This window comes from Tenebrio molitor, chromosome 1 (genome assembly GCF_963966145.1).
Source record: "Tenebrio molitor chromosome 1, icTenMoli1.1, whole genome shotgun sequence".
NCBI lineage: Eukaryota > Metazoa > Arthropoda > Insecta > Coleoptera > Tenebrionidae > Tenebrio > Tenebrio molitor.
In genome coordinates, this window is record NC_091046.1 from 45,253,431 (window position 1) to 45,280,228 (window position 26,798).

At 38.5% G+C, this 26,798-nt stretch overlaps 4 protein-coding genes across 7 annotated transcripts in view; 1 reads left to right on the top strand and 3 right to left on the bottom strand.

Annotated features, from left to right (window-relative positions):
• Positions 1-23,239, bottom strand: part of LOC138137890 (uncharacterized) — a 32,361-nt gene extending 9,122 nt beyond the window's left edge. Inside the window, exon 1 of one of the 4 annotated variants that reach the window (XM_069057500.1) lies at positions 23,199-23,239. In XM_069057500.1, the coding sequence (XP_068913601.1) occupies positions 23,199-23,224 (26 nt within the window). In that variant the 5' untranslated portion in view covers positions 23,225-23,239. Of the gene's footprint in view, positions 1-10,644; positions 10,725-22,882; positions 23,030-23,198 lie in introns of those variants that run through there. The other 3 variants (XM_069057492.1, XM_069057486.1, XM_069057517.1) reach the window with 3 other exon arrangements.
• On the bottom strand, positions 399-8,768 carry LOC138138160 (Golgi-associated plant pathogenesis-related protein 1-like). The gene is made up of 2 exons (XM_069057941.1): positions 8,755-8,768; positions 399-8,704 (listed from the first exon to the last, which is right to left on the bottom strand). The coding sequence occupies exon 2, from the start codon at positions 8,684-8,686 to the stop codon at positions 8,240-8,242; it is 447 nt and encodes a 148-aa protein (XP_068914042.1). The 5' UTR covers positions 8,687-8,704; positions 8,755-8,768; the 3' UTR covers positions 399-8,239.
• A 173-nt stretch (positions 23,240-23,412) lies between the features above and the next one.
• ida (anaphase promoting complex subunit 5 ida) lies at positions 23,413-26,057 on the bottom strand. The gene is made up of 7 exons (XM_069057437.1): positions 25,916-26,057; positions 25,558-25,869; positions 25,340-25,505; positions 25,130-25,289; positions 24,899-25,080; positions 23,610-24,819; positions 23,413-23,563 (listed from the first exon to the last, which is right to left on the bottom strand). The coding sequence occupies exons 1-7, from the start codon at positions 26,028-26,030 to the stop codon at positions 23,444-23,446; spliced, it is 2,265 nt and encodes a 754-aa protein (XP_068913538.1). The 5' UTR covers positions 26,031-26,057; the 3' UTR covers positions 23,413-23,443.
• A 7-nt stretch (positions 26,058-26,064) lies between these two features.
• Positions 26,065-26,770, top strand: LOC138138176 (U6 snRNA-associated Sm-like protein LSm2). Its single transcript, XM_069057966.1, has 4 exons — positions 26,065-26,183; positions 26,236-26,303; positions 26,353-26,443; positions 26,494-26,770. The coding sequence occupies exons 1-4, from the start codon at positions 26,181-26,183 to the stop codon at positions 26,617-26,619; spliced, it is 288 nt and encodes a 95-aa protein (XP_068914067.1). The 5' UTR covers positions 26,065-26,180; the 3' UTR covers positions 26,620-26,770.
• Positions 26,771-26,798: the final 28 nt, after the last annotated feature.

The following is a 26,798-nucleotide window of genomic DNA, read 5'->3' on the forward strand; positions in this document are numbered from 1 at the left end:
TCGATAACATTGATCTTCAAACCAGGCACGACAACACCGTAACACAGTGGCCACATTTCGTCCCACACCATGAGCGATTGCCCTATAGAAAAGAGTTGAAACACTTCAAATCCTAGCTGTTGAAATGTCCGCAGGCGGCTCAACCGAGTCAAATGTAAGGTCATTTGAAGCACTTCTCGCGATTTATTTATTAATAATAACACGAAATATTTAATAATTCAATTTTCTTTATTAAAAAAAGCCTCCAAAAAAGCGAAACAAAGAAATTATTACACAATATTTAACCGGTGCCACTGTGGTGTAACACGAGTCGCCCATGTGCACGGAAGACAGATGTCAAAATCAAAAATGACAAAATGGATGTTCGACGATAACTACTATTCCTTCAAGTACTAATAATATTGTGTAGCAGGTCAAAGTGCCACTATTCGTTTTGGCCGGGGTAGGAGGCCAAGAGGTCCTACTTATGCTCGCGGGACAATAAGATCGCTGTTCGAAGATCAGGAACAAGCAACACAACGCACGGCATATGACGTCGCGACGCGCCCACCCTGCCGTAACCTTTTTTGGGGACGCTCATTTCGAAATAATTCAGTTTGTTTGTGCCGTCAGTCAATTCATTTTGAGTTTATCGGTTCAGGGTTCATTTTTGTTTATCGGATCACTTTCAGTTTTATTTCGGTTTCGCTTTCAGTTTCACTTTCGGTTTTCGTTTGTTTCTTTCGCGGTTTCTTTAGAGTTTTCATTGTAGAGTCTTTGTGCCAGCCAGTTTTGGGGCGGCTGGAATCACACATGTTAGCCCCTAAATTTTAGGCTGAGGTGGCCTCACGCCTCTAGGCTGTCTAGCTGCGGCCTATCTATTCATCGTTCGCTTTTTTCTTCTTTCTCCTTTCCTTTTCCTTCAATCCTTCCTCTTCTTCTTCTCAGCTCGGGTAACCGTACGGCAAAGTTAATTCCGATTCCCTTTTGTTCCCGTGACTTGCCGGAAAGTTATCTTCTTCTCTTCTTTTCCCTAACCTTCTTCCTTCATCCTTGTGGTGTCCAACCTTTTGAGATCCTGCGGGAAATTGCCGTCAACATCTATCGTGTGTTACGCGTGGACTCACCGACACATTACCGCTTCGACATCCGGATTTTTCGATCGGTGAAGTCCAACGTAAACAAACCGGCGCCATGTTCGACCATCTGTCATTTAGCGTGCAAGTGTAGGATCGCCGGAAGTTGTCATCAAGATGCGCGGTCAGTACAATAACCGGGACGCCTTATCGCCCAACGGAATAAGGTCCAGATCTTTCGGGTTGATCTCCTAGAGCCGGGGGTAGCCAAAAAAAAAAAAACCGATCGCGAGCGGAAATTAAAGAGGACTCGGTCGGCGACCGCCGAGCGGGCGGCAGGTGCCGCAAGTCGCGAGCTGCGAATCACGTGCGTGGCGTTCGGGATCCGCAATCATCCCTGTGGGTGGATTGCCGAACGCCATGGCGCTTATCGTCCGGCGCTGCCAGCCTTCGGGGCCGTCGAGGAGCCCGAAGATTTACCGTTTTACCGTTTACCGTTTTGCCGTGGTCGAGAAACCCCTCGTCATCTAGCGAGATAGAGGTAATTATCCTTCATTAGCGAATTCACTTCACTAATTTTCGTCCGTTAGGGGTAGTTCGAGCCAGATTACCGTTACCGTACCGCGAAGGAGAACCGGAAAGTCCTCCTTCGAATTATCGAGAAGCAACCCCTTTCAGCGGAAAGGTAATTACCGAATCGATTGAGTTTCGCAACACTAACGACAATTCGTTAGGGGTTGTTCTTTAGGGTCAGCCGGACCAGTCATCGTTATTTGGGGCGATAGTTCGGACCAGGAACGTTGTTCTTTAGGGTCATTCGTCGCCGCGTCGCTTTTAGGGTGATTGTTCACCAGGACTATCGTTATATGGGGTGATCGTCGCCACATCGTTCGTCAGAGTGGTCGTCGCCAGACCGCAAACCGTCCATTAAGGTCATCGGACCACGTACCGTTTCACCAAGGACTAAAGAAAATCGTCAAGGTCACACCACGTTACCGGCGTAAGATAAGTCGCACAATTTAATTGCGGATTTGCGAAAAATCAAAGAACGCCTCAAATATCCCGCTTCTCAATATTTAGAACCGTTTCAATTTGTAAAAATCTCGCATTTCAATAATTTCAAATTTTTAGAAAGACTTCACAAAGCTCAAGTTTTCAAATTTCACATTTCAATTATTAGTAGCAGTTCTTCTACTTCCAGTAAATTTGCAATTTTTTCAATTATAGAATCGATGTTAAATTAACGTTGTAAATTTATGAAAGCAGAAGACTGCGCTTCATTCTTGTTTCACGCATGCAACAGATTTTCCTTTCGTTTTTTTTTTTTCATCGGAGTTGTATTAATTTTAAGTTTATTCACAAATAAGTTACAAGGTCACCTGTAAAGGAAAGCTTTCTTGATAAGACCAGAATAAGGTATTGAATAAGATCATTAATGTGAACTGGTTCGAAATTTCAATTAACAAAATTACGTAGAGTAACGTTGCCAATTCCACGGACCAGTGCACACTTAAGTAAGCATTTCGAATTTCCTGGACTGTTGGACAAAAATTGAATAAACCAATTATTTAATTCGCAAGGAATTAAGTTCTTTCGTATTGACTCCGAAGCATCCGAGAAACTGAGCACTTGTCCCGGCAGCTGGACAAGCTTAACAACCAGCTCAAGACAATAGCTGCCTGGCGCCCATTTTTTTATAATCCGAACCCACGCCCTATGCCCCGAAAACCCCCTGAGAGCCCGGAGCTGTCACTGGCCACTTTTTGGTCACACAAATTTTGACGCCCAGAACGTGGGGCCCGATTTCCCGACTTTTTGGAGCAACCACAAATTTTCGTTTATCGCTCATCTTCATTTTCGCGAAATTTGTAAACCAATTTGGGCCTCGAGGGCACGCTTGCATTTGACAGCCACAAATTTTGACGCTTGGATTTTCGAGGGCCTGTCAAGTCAATCGAGCCGCCACAAATTTTGACGCGATTTGTTAGGGGTGTGATTTGTCAACTTTGTAGCAGTCACAAATTTTGACGATTTTGCTTCCTCGTTTGAATTCCGCAAATTTGGTCAGTTTGGCTCATTCAGCTTTGTTTATCGTGTTTGTGACTCAACTACAGATTTGGCAAGATCACAGATTTTTCATTGTTCAACAATCGGAGCTTTGGGTTTGGGTTTCAGAGAAATTTCAGTTTTCAATTTTTTTACCGTGTAAGAGAAGCAGGAATTTTGCAGAGAAAATTAGCGGATTGTATTCAGTCTTATCTCGTGTCTTCACAGATAAGAAATTTTTTGAGAACGTTATCGCGCTGCGAAACACTTTTTCGGGTGACATGTTTGTTTGAGTTCCATCCTTGTCGCACAATCGGAGAAACGGTGGACATTTCGCCAATGTCAAGGTCAGACACTCGAAGACCTCCAAGTGTCTCTATGAGCGATTTTTTTGCGGATGACGTTCCGTGGAATCGTGGAAAACGCTTCGTCGCATTTTCACTTTCCGTTTTCGAGCGCTGCAGCGAAAATTGCGTTGCATTTTTTTTCGTCGAATTTTTTGAAATGATCGAGACCAAAAATTTTACCGTGGAGTTTGTTCAGGAAAAGTTTATTTGAAAAACCCCATTTATGACATATCCCGAATTCGACTTACATCATACCGCAGTACTCAAGTACTAATTGACATTGAGATTCAGTTTTCAATCGTTTGATACGCGCAGATATCAACTAGCCATTTTGTGGCGGAATCAAAACTTTTCCATTGAACAAATTTTGACGTTTTTGAGAAGACTTCATCTTCGTTTTGTGTAAAAAGAAAAAGGCAACCGCGTTACCTTTTCTTTTTTCTTTTTGAGGAGGGGGGTAGTGTAGCAGGTCAAAGTGCCACTATTCGTTTTGGCCGGGGTAGGAGGCCAAGAGGTCCTACTTATGCTCGCGGGACAATAAGATCGCTGTTCGAAGATCAGGAACAAGCAACACAACGCACGGCATATGACGTCGCGACGCGCCCACCCTGCCGTAACCTTTTTTGGGGACGCTCATTTCGAAATAATTCAGTTTGTTTGTGCCGTCAGTCAATTCATTTTGAGTTTATCGGTTCAGGGTTCATTTTTGTTTATCGGATCACTTTCAGTTTTATTTCGGTTTCGCTTTCAGTTTCACTTTCGGTTTTCGTTTGTTTCTTTCGCGGTTTCTTTAGAGTTTTCATTGTAGAGTCTTTGTGCCAGCCAGTTTTGGGGCGGCTGGAATCACACATGTTAGCCCCTAAATTTTAGGCTGAGGTGGCCTCACGCCTCTAGGCTGTCTAGCTGCGGCCTATCTATTCATCGTTCGCTTTTTTCTTCTTTCTCCTTTCCTTTTCCTTCAATCCTTCCTCTTCTTCTTCTCAGCTCGGGTAACCGTACGGCAAAGTTAATTCCGATTCCCTTTTGTTCCCGTGACTTGCCGGAAAGTTATCTTCTTCTCTTCTTTTCCCTAACCTTCTTCCTTCATCCTTGTGGTGTCCAACCTTTTGAGATCCTGCGGGAAATTGCCGTCAACATCTATCGTGTGTTACGCGTGGACTCACCGACACATTACCGCTTCGACATCCGGATTTTTCGATCGGTGAAGTCCAACGTAAACAAACCGGCGCCATGTTCGACCATCTGTCATTTAGCGTGCAAGTGTAGGATCGCCGGAAGTTGTCATCAAGATGCGCGGTCAGTACAATAACCGGGACGCCTTATCGCCCAACGGAATAAGGTCCAGATCTTTCGGGTTGATCTCCTAGAGCCGGGGGTAGCCAAAAAAAAAAAAACCGATCGCGAGCGGAAATTAAAGAGGACTCGGTCGGCGACCGCCGAGCGGGCGGCAGGTGCCGCAAGTCGCGAGCTGCGAATCACGTGCGTGGCGTTCGGGATCCGCAATCATCCCTGTGGGTGGATTGCCGAACGCCATGGCGCTTATCGTCCGGCGCTGCCAGCCTTCGGGGCCGTCGAGGAGCCCGAAGATTTACCGTTTTACCGTTTACCGTTTTGCCGTGGTCGAGAAACCCCTCGTCATCTAGCGAGATAGAGGTAATTATCCTTCATTAGCGAATTCACTTCACTAATTTTCGTCCGTTAGGGGTAGTTCGAGCCAGATTACCGTTACCGTACCGCGAAGGAGAACCGGAAAGTCCTCCTTCGAATTATCGAGAAGCAACCCCTTTCAGCGGAAAGGTAATTACCGAATCGATTGAGTTTCGCAACACTAACGACAATTCGTTAGGGGTTGTTCTTTAGGGTCAGCCGGACCAGTCATCGTTATTTGGGGCGATAGTTCGGACCAGGAACGTTGTTCTTTAGGGTCATTCGTCGCCGCGTCGCTTTTAGGGTGATTGTTCACCAGGACTATCGTTATATGGGGTGATCGTCGCCACATCGTTCGTCAGAGTGGTCGTCGCCAGACCGCAAACCGTCCATTAAGGTCATCGGACCACGTACCGTTTCACCAAGGACTAAAGAAAATCGTCAAGGTCACACCACGTTACCGGCGTAAGATAAGTCGCACAATTTAATTGCGGATTTGCGAAAAATCAAAGAACGCCTCAAATATCCCGCTTCTCAATATTTAGAACCGTTTCAATTTGTAAAAATCTCGCATTTCAATAATTTCAAATTTTTAGAAAGACTTCACAAAGCTCAAGTTTTCAAATTTCACATTTCAATTATTAGTAGCAGTTCTTCTACTTCCAGTAAATTTGCAATTTTTTCAATTATAGAATCGATGTTAAATTAACGTTGTAAATTTATGAAAGCAGAAGACTGCGCTTCATTCTTGTTTCACGCATGCAACAGATTTTCCTTTCGTTTTTTTTTTTTCATCGGAGTTGTATTAATTTTAAGTTTATTCACAAATAAGTTACAAGGTCACCTGTAAAGGAAAGCTTTCTTGATAAGACCAGAATAAGGTATTGAATAAGATCATTAATGTGAACTGGTTCGAAATTTCAATTAACAAAATTACGTAGAGTAACGTTGCCAATTCCACGGACCAGTGCACACTTAAGTAAGCATTTCGAATTTCCTGGACTGTTGGACAAAAATTGAATAAACCAATTATTTAATTCGCAAGGAATTAAGTTCTTTCGTATTGACTCCGAAGCATCCGAGAAACTGAGCACTTGTCCCGGCAGCTGGACAAGCTTAACAACCAGCTCAAGACAATAGCTGCCTGGCGCCCATTTTTTTATAATCCGAACCCACGCCCTATGCCCCGAAAACCCCCTGAGAGCCCGGAGCTGTCACTGGCCACTTTTTGGTCACAATTGCAACAAGAGAACTGGGAATTACTGGTGTTTTAAAATTAGAAAATTGAAGATAAAATGGTATACAGTGTGTCTCAGCTAAGACTTTCGAGCCTAATATCTCGGTTATTTGCCAACGGATTTTTATTTAATTTAAAATGCAGATATTATAGACCGTGAAGGTTCAATTAGTAGTAATAAAATTACCTTAAGTTAAAAAATTTAATTTTAATACATGTTTCCTTTATCGAAAATTATGCGCGATTATTATTAGATTGTTAAACATTAAAAAATAGGGGTCTACACAAACAATTAAGTAAATCACTTGTCTGATTCAACGAAAAGATTAGATTTTGTCGTTAAAAATTTAATGTAAAATTTGAAGGTATTTGAGCAGTTACCTTTTGAAACAATTGATGATTAATTGCCAAGCAACATTTTGTACACCCTTTAAAGTTTGTCAAAATTGGACGCGCTTTATTAGAAACGTCAAATCGTGAAAATTATTGAAAATACTCTAAAAATAGACTACAGCGGCAGAAATTTCAATATTGTTGAAAAAGGAAAAAAAAAAATTGCCTATGGAGAGTGTCGTAAGAACTTCAATGACACACTTCGTTTTCTCGTAGAACACTATCCAAATGTAGGCTTTACAAAATGTAAGGTGAAGAGAGTCGTCAATTTATTTGAAGACGCAGGAAGCGTACGTGAACTAAATTACCTTGCTAAAATATCCCGATCGTGTTTTAGTCCTTTATGGAGGAATTAAAGCATCCAGTATAATAAATTACGTCCAAATGTTGTCTTTAACTTTGTAAGTGTTTGTAACGTTAGCACGATAAACGTCAAATATGTCACCTGCGCTTCTGCGAAAAGGGATGACCAAAATTCTGCAAAATTGCGCGTTTGTTTCATACGCGTCTACGTTTTTGCATTTGCAGCCACGTTTAACACAGTTTTTTGCTTTTTTCTTGCAAACCAGACGTCTTTCAATGACGAGTTTTCCCTACAGCATTTTTTATTGACGATCAATTTTTTATGTAATTCTTAACTGATTCAACATTTTAAAAAGGCATGTAAAAACTACATTTTTAAGACTTGGGTGATTGCATTAATGGGATTTTATTCTTCACTGTCTAAAATATCTGCATTTTAAACTTCACAAAAATCCGCTGGAAAATAACTGAGTTATTAGTCTTAGCTGAGACAACCTGTATATTATTCGGATTAGAAGTTCTCTTTGTGCTTCGCCCAGTTGTCGAACTCGACTTCGTCTCGGACTTCAATCTCTGGACTCAGCAAAAAAGACTCACTTCTACTCTTAATGATATAATCTACTACATTTTAAATTCATTACAAAATTGCCGTTTTAAATTTTTTATAATATTGTTTCATTATCTTGAAGCTTAGATTTTTTAAGATATTTTACTGTAGTTTTGACTTCTTCATTTCTTACATTAATCCAAACCAAATTAACTAGAAATCGCCTCTACACGATCTTGGGAAAATTGAAGAGTTTCCCTTTTTTTTAGATCACATAGATTTCTGTTTTTTTCAAGAAATATATTTTTTATTTCTATTTGAGCGCCTACAAAGTTTACAAGAATTTTTGTTACAGTTCAGTCAACAACAGTCAACGATGGCTATCTCGCAATTAACGACGGGAACCATTAAAGAAAAATAAATACTTTATTTTTATTGCAGTTTATTACCCTCCATTGTTTACTTACTTATACTTTCGTCTGACTCACTCAAAGGATTTGTTTAATTACTCTAATTTACATTTTACGCGAGCCCAAACTCACTACAAAACTGTACAATGTGTAATAATTATGCAAAAGCAACGTGAAGTGTTTTCACAACATAATAGTAGTTTATTTGACGAATTTATGTGTAAATTGGGCTTTTTTGGCACGAGTGGGCCATTTTAAAACCCACCAACCGGTGGTACGTTCTTGCTGTAGCATCCAATGAAGTTGCCTCGAGGGTAGTAGTTGGCCACCACGACCACTCTTCCTCCTGATTTAGCAAAAGCCACGCCCAACTTTACGCTTTCTTTCCAAACCACTTGGGTGAAGTGCCCCGACGCTAGACTCGTCGGTTCGGTACCGAACTGGTGGCACTGGATCTCATTGTACCACGCCTCGACCGCTTTCCTTCCAGAAACGGAGAAATTCGGATTCGTCGAGGTCATGGAGAAGAGATTCTCTCCGTAATCCTTGTTGTTGCTGTGCTGCAACACGTTTCTGCTGATCAAGTGGTTGGCCCAGTTCTGGGCCACCTTGCAGATCTCCTTATCTAGTTTTAGTGGAGGGACTCCGTGACGTTTTCGGTACTCGTTATGAGCCGTAAGACAATCTGTTTGGAAATCCATGATGGGATTTCGCTTCTTCTGGAAACAAACAGTTGGTACTTTTACACGTTTTTGAATCGAACTGGTACTTTATTCGATAGGGTTCGCTAGAAAGGTGTAGAATATCTAAGAACAATAGAGCATCCCTTCAAGGTTGCGAAGAAGTAGAAGAAATGTGTAGTAGATAAAATAAATGTGGAAGAAGTAAAGGTCTAAGACAAAAATGGGAAAAATAATTTTGGAAATGAGAAAAAAAAGATATTTCTTTATTTTGGGATCATCGTAGACTTCAAGGGCCAAATTCTTTTCTGAAAGTATTTCAAGAGATCAGGATTGTCTTCCATTTGGTGTTATGCTTCAGTCATTTTTTGTAAATAGTGTGTATCATTTGGGCAATAAAAAACTAGTTTGTCGTTTTTGGATTTATTATACAAATCAGTCCTTCGCAAAGACAAATATAATGGAATGGATCAAGACGACGTGGATATCAATAATGCACACTGCAGGTTAAATCGATTGGTAACAATTTGTACTGGAATTTGAAACCTTCACCTTAACATGTGCACTTGTACAATGGACAATTCAACAATTTTGGAAGAACTTTCACTAGAATAACACTACCGATAAAAATTTCCTACGGAATCTACTTTGCCGATAAAGCGTTGCAGATATTTAAAGAAACAAGTGCAACTCCTTTGGGACAATTGATCTAGAAAAATCACAGTGATATCAAAATGCAAATATTGATTGGTGCAAACGTTTTTCTAACTCAAGTTGGAAGTACGAATATTTCGGCAAATGTGTGATAAGCTCGTGATATTAAATACTGGCGGATTAGAGAGTTGGAGGTAATCAAAGTGTGATTTGGATAGTCTTCAAAGGATCACAGTTTATCAACTACGTCACAAGGATTATCAATTTTATCGAAGTGTTGTATCAAAGTACCATCAAGCCCTTGTACGATGGACAATTCAACAATTTTGGAAGAATTTTCATATATAATATACCAAGGGACAGATATATTGCCGGAAATTTTTTCGAGCAGTCCTCACACACGAGTGTTTGTAGCAAGAAAATTACACGAGGGCGCTAGCCCGAGGGTAATTTTGAGCGACAAACACGAGTGTTGGACTGCAAAAGCCTCTAAAAAAGCGAAATATAGAAATTATTACACAATATTTAACCGGTGCTACTGTGGTGTAACACGAGTCGCCCATGTGTACGAAGGACAGATGAAAAAATCAAAAATAGCAAAATGGGTGTTCGACGTTAGACTTTAGTAGACTTTACTAATATTCCTTCAAACTAATAAAATTGCAACAAGAGAACTAGGAATTACTGGTGCCTTAAAATGTGAAAATTGAAGATAAAATGGTATACAGGGTGTCTCAGCTACGACTTTCGAGCCTAATATCTCGGTTATTTGCCAACGGATTTTTATGAAATTTAAACTGCAGATATTTTAGACCCTGAAGGTTCAATTAGTAATAATAAAATTACCTCAAGTTAAAAAATGCGCGCGATATTAGAAACGTCAAATTGTGAAAATTTATTGAAAATACTCAATATTTCAATATTGTTGAAAAAGGAAAAAAAAATTGCCTATGGAGAGTGTCGTAAGAACTTCAATGACACAGTTCGTTTTCTCGTGGAACACTATCCAAATGTAGGCTTTACAAAATGTAAGGTTAAGACAGTTATCAATTTATTTGAAGACACAGGAAGCGTACGTGAACGTCCACGAGTGCCAAAAAAGGCTCAATTTACACACGAACGAGTTGAATACAACGTTTTTTGGTTCGACGAGCCCCTTAAAGGCTCCAAATCGCTTAAAACCTTTAAAATTAACTTGACGTTTCGTTTTGACAAGTTGTGACGTTTATCAAAATCCGTTCACAAAGGAGAAAATTCTCAAATTCTGACAGTGTCGAACCAAAAACAGATTAAATGAATCAACAAAAAGAAAAAATGTAACTTACGATTAAAATTTAAGAATCAAACCCTAGTTCTTGGGATGTTGGTTCACCTCTAAGGGCTAAATCGAGACTAGTCCTAATTGATTAAAATCTTATTTATATCTGCGGAATGGACCAGTGGCAAAATTCCTAACGATAAAACAGTGATAGGTAAATCAATTAAATAAGGAAAATGGAACGCAGAAAAACAGTTCTTCAAATACTCTTTTGAAGATAGTGTTTAAGTATTTGTTTCGAAATTTTCATCACCGCCGATTATAGCTGGAACTATAAGTCATCAAGAAAGCCAGATTTGAATCTACAAAATTTGTGTGGAGTCCTCTACCAACACGCCTAAACCCCTCAGGTTTGGAGTGACGTCAATCAGTATCGGAAAATCTAAATTTCTGAGATCTGAGAACAAGCACTTGCCAAATTAATTAGCTAATTAATTGTAAGATATTATCTATGGCTGTGTCAATTATTGTGTAATCAATAATTGGTACATATTTAAGCGCGGCTGATAAATGAGAGCAAACAATGATCACCTCTTATTTTCGCATAATAGGAGGGTCCTATTTGCGAACCCTATCTCGGGAAATATTGACCCAATTAATTTTTATTGCCAGGAAGATGTCGCAACAAAAACACTTAAGCAATTCTTGTTGGTAGAGGTGAATCGTCTCAGCCTTTAGACCAATGCAGCATGAAGATCAATCCGAACTTTACGCTCCACCTGCTTTGTACCCTTGACTATAGTCTTGTTTTCCAAGCTTCGTTGTTTACTTCCAGAAGCAATACCAAAACATTTTGTAATTGACAATTCTCGTGTTTATCGCATACTTACGCTAATATCACTCACCGGTTTTGATTTGTAAACAATGTTCCCTAACGAGGTTACAAAATTGGACTGATTGTAACAGTACCGGGAAAAAAATGTTGCAATTGATTCATTAAATTTTGCATGATAGTGGAGCAATGGCGACTCCATTTACCTGAATCTCTAACAGTCATGTGAGTGGAGTGGCATTGCGGATGCCATTGAAAAACAAAACAAACGCAATTATTACATGTGGTTATTAGCGGTGAGCGGCATTGGCGGCGTCGTTATTGGGGTAAAGGGTAATTTACCGCACGAGTTTGGTTCCATTCCATAAGGCGATGTTTCCCAAAATGGGGTGAACTTGGGAAATTTGCAAAAGTATTGTGTCTCGAGGCAACGAGGGTGTCTTGGGGACAGCTTGAAACTTTTTGTTGCGAAAGTAAAAAAATTGGCTGGCTGGACATCCAGATCTAAGTCCAACAAAAAATGTATGGATCTCCTAATGTTGGGAACATTATATAAAAGGAAAATCTAAGAAATGGATAACCACCCTGTATACAAACAATTAGGGAAAGCTGAAAGTAGCAAAAAACAACTTCTTTTCTAATATATTTTCCCGGTCATTGTTCACTTTAACTACTTCTGGAATTTTCGCGTTTTTTCTGGCTAGACAGCCTCAGGACGTCCTCCTAGATCGTTTCCCACCATTCAATCCTTGTGCAAATGCCTTTTTTTTCTCTCCTGTTGTGCTTCAAGGTCGCGTCAAGGTCGCGCTAATGTCTTAGTATAACTAAAGGGTAAGGGAAATTCATTTGCACAAGGTTTGCGTGGTGGAAAACGATGTAAGAGGACGCCCTGAGGCTGTCTAGCCAGAAAAAACGTGAAAATTCCAGAAGTAGTTAAAGTGAACAATGACCATTTTTCCTCGTCGTGATGGCAAATTGGTTCGATGGAATAAGACAAATGTAAATTGCAGAGATAGTCATTTTTTATTAGTATAGCAACAACATATTTATAGTAAAACAAATTAATGTTAAAAAATAAATTTTCACAATGCTAAAAATAGAAATTAGTATTAGAGGAAAAATTTGTTTTTGATCTATATCAATGTTTTTCTATTGAAAAATTCTATGAAAATATTTCCACACAAGTGTAGGTAAATGACAAAGCTCTCGAAACAATTTCAAGGAGTTAGATAGAACAAGGAGACTAAATCTAGTGGGGAGAAGCGTGCATGACATATAATAATCTATAAAAATTAATAATTAATAATAATAGCTTTCAAGGTAAAAGCTGAAACACGCAACAGGATGAAAAAACAAATAAATAAAAATTCTACAAGAGAAAGTTTATCCTTTAGCAAAAATATCACATTCCAAATATGTAATTAAATATTGTAGTAATTTCTATCGTGAATTGCAGAAAAATCCTTCTGGAGGAATTTACATCCGAGGATTGACAAGTTCATAACCGTCGGAGGAATTTACCAAATATAAGACTCCACAACAAATTGAATTGGAATATGTTTGATTATGCTTTAAAATCTCTGAACCGTAACAAACAAGCTGCAAAATACCATAATAAAAAAATGGAAGTGCAATTAACAATGAAAAACATAATTCTAGTCGTAGATTGATTCGTACAGGAAATAAATTAAGTCATGTGTTAAACTGTCAATGAATTAGACAAAATCGTGGCAGATCTGAGATAGTTTTAATTATACATGAAAAACTATACGGATCAATCTACGAAGGACCTTTTGTCTCTCAGGGTCAACTCAGTTCCAAATTTGTCCTGCTTGTTTGTGAGAATTGAACAATTTGTGGAAAACAAATGAAAAGTTAAAAAGTTAAAGAGTAATGGAGTGTCCAGCAATGCAAATAATTAGAAAATGTTGCGTTGTGGTGTAGAGTCTTTGAAGCATAACAAACAAGCCAGAAAACATATTATTATCAACAAACACAAAACAAATAAAATTCGATTCGTAGATTAAGTCACACAGCTTAATTGTCAAAATATAATTGAGTGTAATTGATTAAACAAATTGTTTACTACGATTTGGAAATGTGGTATACGCCAGGTGTGTCGCAATTTGAGCCAGGTCTGACGCAACCCCCGTGAATCAATCCGCGACTCCCCTTTTGTCTCTCATGCTCAATCCGACTGCGCCTCTCATCTCGATCGAATTTTTCTTGGTTGGCGGCGTTTTTCGGTCAACCGCGTCGAAGTGCCATTCCTCGTGAATTTTTTAATCGTTCAATGAAACTGGAAAGCTCAATGCACAATGGGCGCAGTTTTGGAGAAAAACGAAAGCGTGAAGTGGGACCGCTACGCACCCATCTCGATCCCATGGGCGTACCTGGCGGGCAGACGGCGGACTAATTGAACGGAAATCCGGCAAACGTATTTTTCGTTCGCATAATAAAGCGGTTTACAAGTGCAAGGTTAGGCGATCAAGGACGGCCAACCCAACCGGCGAAATCGTTGGGTTTATTCGGGAGAGTCACGCACGGAAACTTCCACTTTTGGGCTCTCCGAATCAATCGGAGACGTTCGAGGGAGGGAATAATTGGGTTTGTGGTGCGGAGTTGCCTTTAGGAGCGACAACGCTAATTAGGCGCGAGGCGAGAACGCACCGGAAAATTGTAGAGCACAACGGTATTCGTGCCGAGTATTCGCCGCCGAGTTATGTAACCCGGTCATTAAAAATAATTTATTGAAAAATATGGAAGACAATGTTTTGTAACGTGCTGATAACGAATTTCTCGCTTATCAGTTCGTCAGGAATGTGCTGTTGGAACTAAACAATAACAAAGATATTTTCCAGATAACGAAAAATTAAACGATTAGGCCGTTCGATTGTGATCGGAACAAGACTAAGCCAGGAAAAATATAAAATAATATCTTCAAGTGTTGATAAAGTGAAGGATTAGGAACTAATTCGGCGAAAGATGCCGCTAATGATTTCCCATTGGCAAGAATGTGGCAAGAATTCACGCAAAGGTCGAAATGAATGGCTGTCAAGGCTTCGGATAACTGCGTTTGGGACATTGATGGTATCTGCGATGGTAAACTATCTCCATAAAGGGCAAACAATGAGGACCATTATTTAAATTTGTGTTGCGTTTCGTGGGCGAGGTCACGAAGTTTCGCCGACCACCCCGAGACTGACACCGTTGCAAAGTTAATAGATTTTCACAAAATTCTTGCACATAACGATTTGAATAATAAGAAAAAATTTATTTTAATATGGCGGAGAGGAAAGGAATGTCTGGGCTTGTTTCGGGGAGAGATAGTTTTGTCGCTGTTTGTTCGGTGAAATCTGTCACCTTAAGCCTTCCATAAAAAATAAATTCGTTCTAATACCTGTCATCTTGCTACGTCACCGCGATAATAAATCGTGTACTTTGGAATTTAATAGTTTCTGTTATCTTATCAGAATTACTACATAAGGTGTTCTGTCAATCTGACGTAATTGAAAAAAAAAGTAAGAATTTGACATTCAAATCATTTGAAAATGTCACTGAGCAAGTCTTGATCTGATTAGCATTATATATATTTTTTTTTGAATGGATAAATTCCAAGACGATAAAAATTGAACTTTTATGTAATAAACATTCTTCTTTTCACTTCTGTTTCTATTTTTTGTGCTATTTTCTATATAGCAAAAACTACTATAATCTGTTTCAAAATCAGTTGAATTAAGTTGACAGAAAAAAAAGAAATCCCTAGATAAGTTTCATTTTTCTGGGTTGGCCCAACCTTCCGCCAAAATTTGACCTTCAGTGTGTCACAAATATCAAATTATAAAAATGCCTGGAAAAACAAGGAATCTTTTAACCGCTAAATTAAGCGTTCATTAAGTGCTTCGAAGAATTTAAAAAACACGATGAACTACGACCAAAACGACTGTCAACAGTTTTATTTCATAACCCCACGTTTTTCTGACACTTTCAAAATTCAAACACATTAAAAACAAAAGTTGGCGGCGTTGTCGGTTGTATTTTCGAGGTAGAATGCAGTGTTGGTAGATTTTTGATTTTGAAACAAATTATATAATCTGTTTCAAAATCAAAAATCCACTGTGTACTGCAATGTCAAAATTGTCAAAACTTGACAATGGTGATAAAGCAATGAGCTCAATGTATTTATCAATATTAATAGCGAAAATTAATATTTGTATTAGGAGTAACTAAAAACATCTGTTTCATTCTGTGATCACGTTTGTTGAAAAGTGGGGTTATGTCCAGGTAGAAATTACCTCATGCAATTTTCGATAGAAATGAAGGAAATAGTCATTTGGCAGTAACAGAAATGGGAAAAATACCTGGGGATTACTAAAGGTAATCAGACCTTTCAATTAATTGATTGATTAATACAAATGTTTTCAGATAAAAACTAATCAGACAGCAAGAAACATGAAGTTCAGAAAAATGTTTTCATCAAACTACAATACTAGCCAAAATGTACAACAAAATAGCACAAATACAGTTAACTTTATTGGCGATGTTCGTCGTTGTGAGTTGTTTTCCGTTGGCTTCATCAATAAATGTCTCGAAACATTCAATATTGACGGTTTGGTCTCAACCTTGAGACGACGACGTGGCATTTTCTTTTTGAATTCTGAAATTTCGTACCAAAACTCAATTTTATAGATATGCCCACACAGTGTACGTCGAAAAACATTTGCGCAAGTTGTTGTTAGCGAGACGTTTCTGCCAAAATGGCGCCTTCGAGAGTTGCCAACTGCGGCGGGATTTAGTGTTATCTAAAATTTCCTATCAATAACCTAGCAATTGAAAAGTTACTAGTGACTGGTCACAATCGAAATAAATGTTTCCCCATTTTATCCCCGGGTGTAAAAAATCCTCCGAAAAATACCCCAAAAAATTGTTCCCCCTGTTTTACCCCCCAACGAGAAAATTATCCCCCAAAAATAGGGGAAAATCCCTCAACTGCCCTCCAAACGGAACTAAGGAAATTGGTAATATGTATGTATTTAAATATTTACCGCTGCAACAACGTCGGAAAAGGGACTGTTTTGCACTATATTCAGTAGGGCTTCATCATCATCGTCGTTTTGGAGTTGAGACTCCCGACCCTGGTACAGTTAGTTGCAAAAAAAGCGGCAACTGTCAGAATAAAATTGACATTTGACACATTTTTACAATTTTTCCGTACTGTGAAACCTTCTTACGAGAGATAGGTTAGAATTAACCTCAAAATTCACGAAATGGAAATTCAAAAACCAAACTCTCGCCTCAAAATGTTAGTTCTTACGTGTGATTAGAATCTGAACATCCAAAAAATTCTAATGAAATAACGTCTACAGTACACAACGCTTTGAAGAAACATGAATTTGCCGCAAACACTCAGAAGGTGTAGATATTTGCGGACGGATGCGGAGGGCAAAATAAAAACACCCCTATGATGTCAATGTTGGCTAGATAGCATTGCATTGGCAAATTTACGATTGAAAATCTGAGACGACTAAGATTGTGAAAAAACCAGGCAACTGGCACTTCAGATTTAATGAATGCAAAAGGTTTGTGTTCAATAAAGCAGAAAGCAGGCAACGTTACTGTGCAAGGTGAAGTTTTTTATAGATCTGATGTGGGTTCCTCAAAAGGTAAAAACCTAATCGTCGATAGATACATTGCTGAAGAAACATTACGGAACAAAGTGGAGGGAAATTCGTGAGCTACAGTTTTACAAAATTATTGATCGTGGCGGAGAAAATCAACACTTTCCTGCTACAGAAGGAATTTTGTTTCACATTATGGCATTGTTATCAGTTTGTTTGGTGTTAATAAAATTTAAACATTTAAAATTTACTTTCAATATTTTTAATAAGCAATAATTCATTATACAGAATTTGAGAAATTTAAGTTTAGTGCATTAGTCCATTAGTGCATTTTTCGGTGACAAATTTGCACACCACGTGGGCACTACGCTCGCGTAGAAATGTCTATTGTGCTGCGCATGCGCAAAGTACAAATCACAACTGCACACTGCACTTCCGTCTGATCTGAATCTGTCTGTACTCCATTCTTCCTAGTCCATTATGTCCTAGGGTTTCCAGATTTGGCGATTTTCCATTAGGTTTTGGCTCTAAAATTTTAAGCTTGCGACTGGCGATTAAATGGGCGATTTTCCATTAAATTAAAGGCGATTTGTTCGCTAACGGTTACCAATAATTTTGAATTTCCCGGTCATCTCTCTAGTGACTTTAAGAAAAAAGTGTTGGTAGTACCACTCATCAGTCATCTGTCCATTGCAAAGGAAGTTATTTATTGTTATATTGAGAAGAAGGAAGGCGGGAAGGCGCTGGTAACGCATAGAATTGATGCCAGATGCCATGCCAATCCTTCATTCTCTTTCTCTAGCAAACCAACCTTTTATTTATGAGAGTCCAAAGGTCTAGGGTAGCCATTTTGTCTGTGCAGGGTTTTCAGTGACGCTATAATGATAATGGTAAGTATTTAAATAGATAGAGGATAGTTTTGTTATTTTTATTATTGAAGATGTTTACAGTTTACAGTAAAATGTGATACTTGTGATTCGTGATCTATTGCATTATTAGTCTTTGGACAAAATGGTCCCCGACAGTCGACCAGTACAACTTTGCGTAATACCCCGCTCGCATATTATAAACACGATTCAGTTGGTTCGCTTTAGATAACAGACGAACCAGCCGAATCGTGGTTATGTGTGAGCGAGGGATTACGCAAAATTGTACTGGTCAACTTGTCGGGTACTATTTTCTCATAAGACCAATTATTACACATAAAAATTCCGTGTCCAGGGTCCGTGGATCTGTCGCAAAAAGAAATTAAAACAGCTATGATTAACCTCTTCGCCCTAAATTGTTTTTCGCCGGTTAACGTGAAAATTGTAGATATCAAACGATTAACCTCAATTAGTCAACCTTGCGGATATGAGTTGTGCTGCTTCTGCAAGTTCGATCCTGAAGATCGATTGATTAAAGATAATCAAGGCAGAGAAAAGCTCCTACACCACTTGATTGGAGAGCACAAAGCTGCATTGAAAATGAATATAAAAGAGTATTGCATCAAATTTTATGATGAGGAGAATTTTAGAACCTCAATTTATCTACATTGCAACTGCAATCCTCCAAATTTTATAACTGACAAAATGTATCGGCTATCGGAGGAACCTAGTTAAAAAAAATTGTATCAGTTAGTATTTTCACGTGTTTTTTGTTTAGTTAACTTTTTTATACTTCTTCAATTAGAGTATTTTCCACAAATAAAATTTTCTATACACTTTTAACTAGCTTTTATTTTAACTAATTTTAAAAGCCATGAAATGAGTTGTGTGCTGAAGCGGCCCATAGTGCAAAAACAAATTATTCACATTATTATTCGCATTCATTTTAATCAATACATTTGCTATTATGTCTTAATAGTAGTTTATTTAACGAGTTTGTGTGTAAATTGGGCCTTTAAAACGCTCGTTTCGCTCGCGTTGGTGCCAACTCATGCCAAAAAAGGTCCAATTTACACAAGAACAAGTTGAATAACTTGAATACAACGTTTTTTTGTTCGACGAGCCTCTTAAAGGCTCCAAATCGCCTAAAATCTTTAAAATTAGCTTGACGTTTCGTTTTGACAAGAGACATTTATCAAAATTTGCTCACACAGGAGAAATTTCTCAAATTCTGACAGTGTCGAACAAAAAAAGTTTTTATCAAGCATTGTGTTGATACAATATGAAAAAACCTCCAATCACGTAAAAAGAAAGGACATCCATTATGTAGCCAAACACTTATCTCTGAAAGATACAATTATTTATAGTACGTATTTAAAAAAAATGGCTTTCAACTATCGATGATTCTTATCCTAAATAATCAGTTAATATTTTTATTGAATGAATTTCTTAGAATTTTTTAAAACTACAGTTAAGAGTTAATCCCCTCATATTTTAACCTGTCAAATCTATTTTAGTATATAATCTTGAAAGGCGAGGCCTTTTCTTTTTAAATTTATAAATCATCACCGTTTTCAGAAAGATAAATATAGAGCTTTAATATGACTCTGAAGGCCAGACTAATAAAACTATAATATTCACCAAATGTATGGAGCGGCATTGTGTATTTGTATTTCCCAAAGAAATACGATTAAATCTGAATTTACTAAGAACGCTCCCTGTGGATGAGGGATTGAATAATATTCGTTCGGAGTTTCTACCTGATTTGACAAGAATTATGAATGAGACAAAAATGACTCTTATGATAAAATAATTTTAAGGTAAAATTACAATGAAACGGTCGGTACCACCATCTTCATCTGGTTTCCCTTCGGTGAATAATTGAACATTATCGGTTTATTAGTGGGGCCTTTAGAGTCAGTTTAAAGCCCGATAGTATGCTATGAGTATATTTATTGGTATTAATTTACTATGGTCTTCCCTGTCGAGACCTGTTTACATTAGAATTAGGTGTGTAAAGAAAAACTGCTTATCGCTCATCTTGGAAAACCGTGATAAAATCGCAACCAGTTCAAAACAATAACAGACGAAGATATCTTAATTTTATTATCGGTCTCGATTTTTTACACAATTTTATTCTGCCAAGTTCCGAGAGACACAGAGACAATTATTCTCTGTAATGGACACTTTTGTGCACAACTTGTGTTTTCGGAGTTACTTTTATTAAATTTGTCAATAAATAATTCTGCAGAAAAACCAGAAAAATTTTAGAAAGTGGGCTAGCGCAATTCAACCGGAGGAATGTACCTCCGATTAGGACGATTAGATAACCTCGTCACCTTCGAAGGAATTTACAGAAGCCATTTTCCCAAAGAATAAGAATCTCCAGACCGTGTGAAAAATAATAGGGAGCTCAACAACACAATTAATTTAAATGTGTTTGATTACGCATTAAAAGTCTCTGAACCATAACAAACAAGCTACAAAACATCACGTGATCAAGAAAATTTGGAGGCAAATTTACAATGAAAAACAAAGCTTGAGTCGTAAATTGACTGGTGAAGCGTAACTGTCAAAATACAATTAACTGGTGAATTTGATTTTTTAATTAGATAAAAAAAAAATTTGCGGTTAAAGGTACCTACCCAAGTTTAATTTGACAATTAAAGCCGTACCTATGAATCAATCTACGATTCAGATTTTGTCTTTGGGGTGGTCAACTCAACTGTCAAATTTTTGACAGTTTTTTATCAAATTTGATGACGAAAATGTTTTTTAATTTTAACATAATCTTATCTTTGGTCTGATTGTAAGAAAACATTGTTAATATTTTTTTAAATCATTTTTGGCGCTCGCTTTCAGCAAATTCACGAGATTATTTTATTTCGGCATCCAAAAAATATAAATGCTATACTATAATTTCCTGTAAGGCACTAATAACGAAAATAACAAAATTGATTAATTTTTACATAATTTTAAAATACATACATATAAATTTGTTTCAAAATCAAAAATCCACCAACACTGCATTCTACCACGAAAATACAACCGACAACGTCGCCAACTTTTGTTTTTAGTGTGTTTGAAAGTGTCAGAAAAACGTGGGGTTATGAAATAAAACTGTTGACAGTCGTTTTGGTCGTAGTTCATCGTGTTTTTTAAATTCTTCGAAGCACTTAATGAACGCTCGCTTTAATTTAGCGGTTAAAAGATTCCTTGTTTTTCGAGGCATTTTTATAATTTGATATTTGTGACACACTGAAGGTCAAATTTTGGCGGAAGGTTGGGCCAACCCAGAAAAATGAAACTTATTCTAGGGATTTCTTTTTTTCTGCCAACATAATTCAACAGGTGGTGGATTTTTTATTTTGAAACAGATTATATGCTAATTTTTTAACTGTCGATTTATCCGTTAATTCAGATAAATGAAGTGCAATAAAGAACTTGCTAGAAGCAAGTGTAGTGTGGATATCATAATTATACTACAAACATGTACTTTTTGTATTAATTTTTATTAAAAAACAAAATCTGGCGGAGTTTATGCAACCATCAATACATATTTACAAAATATGGAAATACCACCACGTGTTGTAGTTATTAAATGATCCAATTGTGGTTTTCATTCAAAAATATTACATACATGATACATGTAATCATTAAATATAAATTAATAACTTACAAAAATACTTACATAATTACAGTATGATTTATAAAGGATAAGGTAACTTGATATAATAAAATAAAAATATTTAGTGGCCGGTTCATTTTTTTCCTCTAAAAGGATTAGATAATTATTATAAATATTGAAATAATAGACAAAAATGAAACGAAATTGTATTTAATTATCTAAAAGAAGAGGCTATTTCAATGAAATTCAATCCTGATTTATGGCAAATGTAGGTAATAGAAATGCTTCTGCCGTTGCGCATTTATGCAGACAATAAACATTTGCCCAAAAACTTCGTTTTTCCACAATTTCATTTCACCAAGCGAATGACGTCTATGTCAAAATTTACCAAACTACACAGCTAACTATGTTTTATGTTTATTAGATCAAAAAACAATGATCCACGTCAACTTTGGGAATGTATTGTGGGTTGCATTTTAAATTCCGTCGGGGTCATTAACACTCTCGAAATACCTTGTATCATAATAAAAAAATAATAAAATTGATTAATTTTCCAAATCTGTTGACTTTTGAACTGTTGATTTGTGCGTTAATTCAGATAAATGAAATGCAATAAAGAACTTGTTAGATACAAGTATAGTGTCGATATCATAACTGTACTAGAAACACGTAGTTTTTTGTATTAATTCTTGTTTTTAAAAAATCAGGCGTAATATATGCAACCATCAATACATATAGCACAAAATTTTGATAGACGATTGTAAACAACGAGAGTAAGTGCAATTTTTAAAAAACATTGTTCCGGAGCTTTTGGAAACATTGTTAACTGATTTTAAATAATCAGCGTTCGATTGCAAAATATTCTCCCACAAATTCTATTTCGCGTCACAGAGAAATCCGTTTACGGAATTTAACGACAATACTGCTGATGGTACTCACCATTAGTTAAAAGAATTATTCTACAAAGTAAATAAAAACATCACATTAAATTGAATTAATCTGTAAAAACTCAAACCTGCACTGCTTTAAACTTCACTCAACTAAACATTTTTCCCGAGTGATTCAAACTAATTTTTACTCAATTCCAAGTCATTTCACGAGCTCCCAACTAATTAATTCAGCTCTTCGGTAAATAAAATATTTATCACGTAATTCTTTCGACATGATGTAACTCGACAGTATCTGAACAGTTAATCCCAACATCGACGATAAAAATTTGCCGTTAACGCGTTCAGATGGTATTTTCTCTATTGATCCTTAATTCCAGCGCAATAAAAATATTTGGAGATTTATTTTTCAAGCAAATGTAATTTTAAAACATTCAGCAGCACTTATTTAAATCAAATTAAATTTTTCCTTACCTGAAACTGACGTTGCACGTGTCCTGGCACTGAAACACTGGAAATGCTTTCAGAGCGAACCATCCCCCCATTTATATATCTTATCAGTCACAATAAAAATCGTGATAACCGCCGAAAACAACAAACCAACAGTTTTATTGCATCCGTCGTTAAAATTCATCATCAAGAGCAAAGAAACTAATCCGTTTCCTATTTGTGTTGTTACTCTTGGTTTATTTAAAAGCTTGACAAACAAATTGCAAAATTTTCCAACGGACAAGTAATTTAGACCTAACCCCGACCCACTACCTTAAGCGACCTAAACGAACGCACTTACCTTCTCCGCTTATCTAAGATCCGCATCTGATGCAAATGCGTTGCCAAACTCGGCTCTACCAACGTGGGCTCGCTTGACTCGCGGACGACCACTTAACAATTACGCTAAACGGCGAGTTAAGTGAACCCAAAAAGAATTTTATTTCGCTTGTGCCAATCAAACTTGCCGCTAAATTGATATATACGGCACGCAACGGGCGGGATGACATAATGACTTAATTATTTACAACTGCGCTATATTACGAGTTACAAAAACTTAACAAGAGTGTGGTAATTCTTCGTGGTGCGCTCCTCGTCCAGCAGGCGGAAATCCAGGGCGCACTTGTTCCTCTCGGTCCTCATGTCAAGGCTGTTGTACAGCTGGGCCTGAAATCACGCCGTCAAGTTTACTCTACAATTACCGAGAGCCCACCTGGAGATAGAGCACGTCCTTCATGCGCGAATACGCCTCGACCACTCTGAAGTCCTCCTTGGCCCTCTCGAGCATCTCCGCGGCTTTCACCAGTTGGGGTTGCCTCTCAGCAGGGTCGAGACTCTGCGAGTGGGCGATTTGGCACTTGACGTAGAGCAACACGGCTCTGGCGCGGTCGTAGTTGCCCCCGTGGGCCAAGATCTGGACCAGGCAGCGGTCCAGCACCCTGAGAGCTTGACTCGTCAGACCTAAACTGAACTGCACGTTGGCGATGTGCAAATGTATCAACGCCGCCTGGTAGTCCAGATTGTACTTGGTGGCCTCCACCAGGATGTTGTTCAGCAGGGTCATGATCCCCGGCGGGACCTTGTCGGGGTGACTGCTCGAAAACTGGATCTCCGCCAGCAAAATCCTGGCGCGGACGTAATAGTGCACTTTCAGTTTGTATTTGCTGTCGCTTTGGTACCAATTTATCAGGATCTCGACGAATCTGTGGGCCTCGGTGTAGTCCTGCTTGTAGTAATACAACTCGGCCAGTCTCAAATACCCTTCCCATTTGCTGACGACTAGGATTTTTTGGGCGGCGGCTTCCGCCTCGTTCCAGTCTTCGTGGTGCATGGCCCTCACGAAAACAAACAGATTTTCGCAGAACATCCAGATGTACGAGTTGGGCTCGCTCGGGAATCGCTCTTTGGTGAAGCTCAAAATGGCGTGGACTAGACTGTAGTTGCCCTGGATCAGCAGGTGGTTGGCGACGTTGCAAATCGCCAGACAGAACCCCTCGCAGTAGACGGCTTTCGTATCGGTGCTGTTGTCGATGTTCAGATAGAACAACAGTTGGCTCCACAGAGATGACATTTCTATTTTGCCGTACTGCAACCAGAGGGCGGCCTTGACGGCGTAGCTGTTCGAGATCAAGTCGCGCAAGTTGTTTTGACAGTTGATGAGATCGCCTTTTGTCAACGTTTCGAACACTTGTTGAGGGTAGCCCGACATGAGGCAGGCGTACTGGACGAAGGTTTGAATCCCGAGGGACGTGGTGTAGGACAGGTTCAGTTCGCAGCTTTTCGATACGGAGTGCTCGATCAGCTTGTCCTTGTTGATGGGGGTGAGGCGGTACAGCCAGCAGAGGGCGTGCTGGAGGCAAACGTTGTCGTTGGCGGCTTGAGAGATTTTTATCGCCTCTTTCAGCGACGCCAGCGCCTCCTCTCTGAAAGCGTGGAATTTAGGGATTTTGCTTGTCAAGGTTGGCTACCAACTAAAATCGATTTCAAACGATTTCTACTCACCTGTGGTCGAAATGGTAATGCAAAACGGCCAGATTCAGAGAGGCGAACCTGTAGACTTTACTCTTGTCGTCGGCTGAGCTTTTGTTGTCAGTCAAGGTGTTTTTGTCAAAGGAGTGGTACAAACTGTCAACAGCGCCGCAGAATTCTTTCACACGCAAATAATTCAAATACGACAAAAAGTGCTGAAAACTCGCACATTTAGAAGTGATTGAGACAGACAAAAAATCTTACAGCTTCAGAAAGTGAAGGATTTGATTTGAGCAAATCTGAGATTCTGTTCTGGAGTTCTTGCGGCGGTAACGCTTTCTCTTCGTTGTTTGACAAAAGCGCCGCTTGGGTCGCGATAAACAACTCAGCCTGGCGCCTAGACCACTGATCTCGATTTGCACTCCTAACAAACAACTCTTACAAAATTTTCCTATCAGTACAACAAACGATTACCAATCATCAGGACACATGACTTTGTTAACTTCAACTGCAATTTCATTGTGTGAGTTGAGAGTTTTTTGCCATTCTTCATAATACTTTTTGAAAGTAAGATAAACACTGGTCACTTCAGAAAATGTGAGTTTCTCAAAATTAACAATCAGTCTTCTGAGGAAGTAACCTGAAACAAAAAATGTAACTTGACTGTCTCAGCTACTGCACAGATCACCTACCAACAATGCTGCTCTTGCTCACAAGACAGCTAGGCTCAATTCCTGGTGCAATACTGTCATTAAAAGGCATGATGCGGTTGAAACTGTCAATGACATCGAGCATAACCCCTGTCCCATTTGCATACACATTTGCTAGTGTCTCATCAAATGACTCAATGACACTTGGGTGCACTTTATACTTGGCACAAACCAAAATGTTCCTCAACTCCTCTAGACTCAGATCTGGGCTTTGCAACAGTTTCAAAATTAAGACGCTGAAGTCGCGCCTGTATCTAGCTTTGAGCACTCCATCCTCTTCGCTGTTGAACCTGTCTGCAATCACAAAAAATAACCTGGAAGCGACGTTACTGGGACCCACCTGAGTCGCGAAAGTGGCAACAGTCACGAATCAAAATCGCGAGTGTGAGCTTGTGAGGTGTTATTATCTCGATGTTGGACTTCTTCGTCGACGCATTTTCTAGTCCTACGTTCATCTTTTATCTCGATTTGAAATTAGAAATTCAAATATTTTAGGTTAGGTTTGGTTTGACATGTAAACAAGCCGGCCGGTGGTCGGTAAAAGAGGTCGCGTGGCGCTTCAGTAACATAACCTCAAACAGTGAATTGGTATTTTTGGTTTTAAAATGGTAAAATCGCATTTTTAAGCGTTATTTAGGAGTCTAATCGTGATTGTTTCAGCTTTTCTATTCGTTCTTCAAGTCCCTGGTGGGTAAAGACGTGGTGGTGGAACTGAAAAACGATCTGAGGTAGGTTAGGTTTTCATCTGGAAAATTCGCAATTTCCATGTTATTTTAGTATTTGCGGGACGCTTCACTCTGTAGATCAGTACCTCAACATAAAACTGACAGATATCAGCGTAACAGACACAGAGAAATATCCTCACATGGTGAGAATTAAATGTTTGGGTAGCTTTTTTTTGTGTATAAAAAAAATTAGCTTTCAGTGAAAAACTGTTTCATTCGGGGGTCTGTGGTGCGTTATGTGCAACTTCCCGCTGACGAGGTTGACACTCAACTCCTACAGGACTCTGCAAGGAAAGAGGCAACAGCTCCAACTAGATAATTTTCATATTTTTTTGAAATAATTTTTATAAGAATAAATTGTAATTTAAGGTTTTTTGTTGTAAATCATGGATATGCTACTTTATCTGTGAAAGTTTTTGTATTGCAGGATTTTGCAACAGTTTTTCTAAATAAATTAGATTGTAGCAGTTTTTTGTGAGGGAAGTTTTGAAATGACCA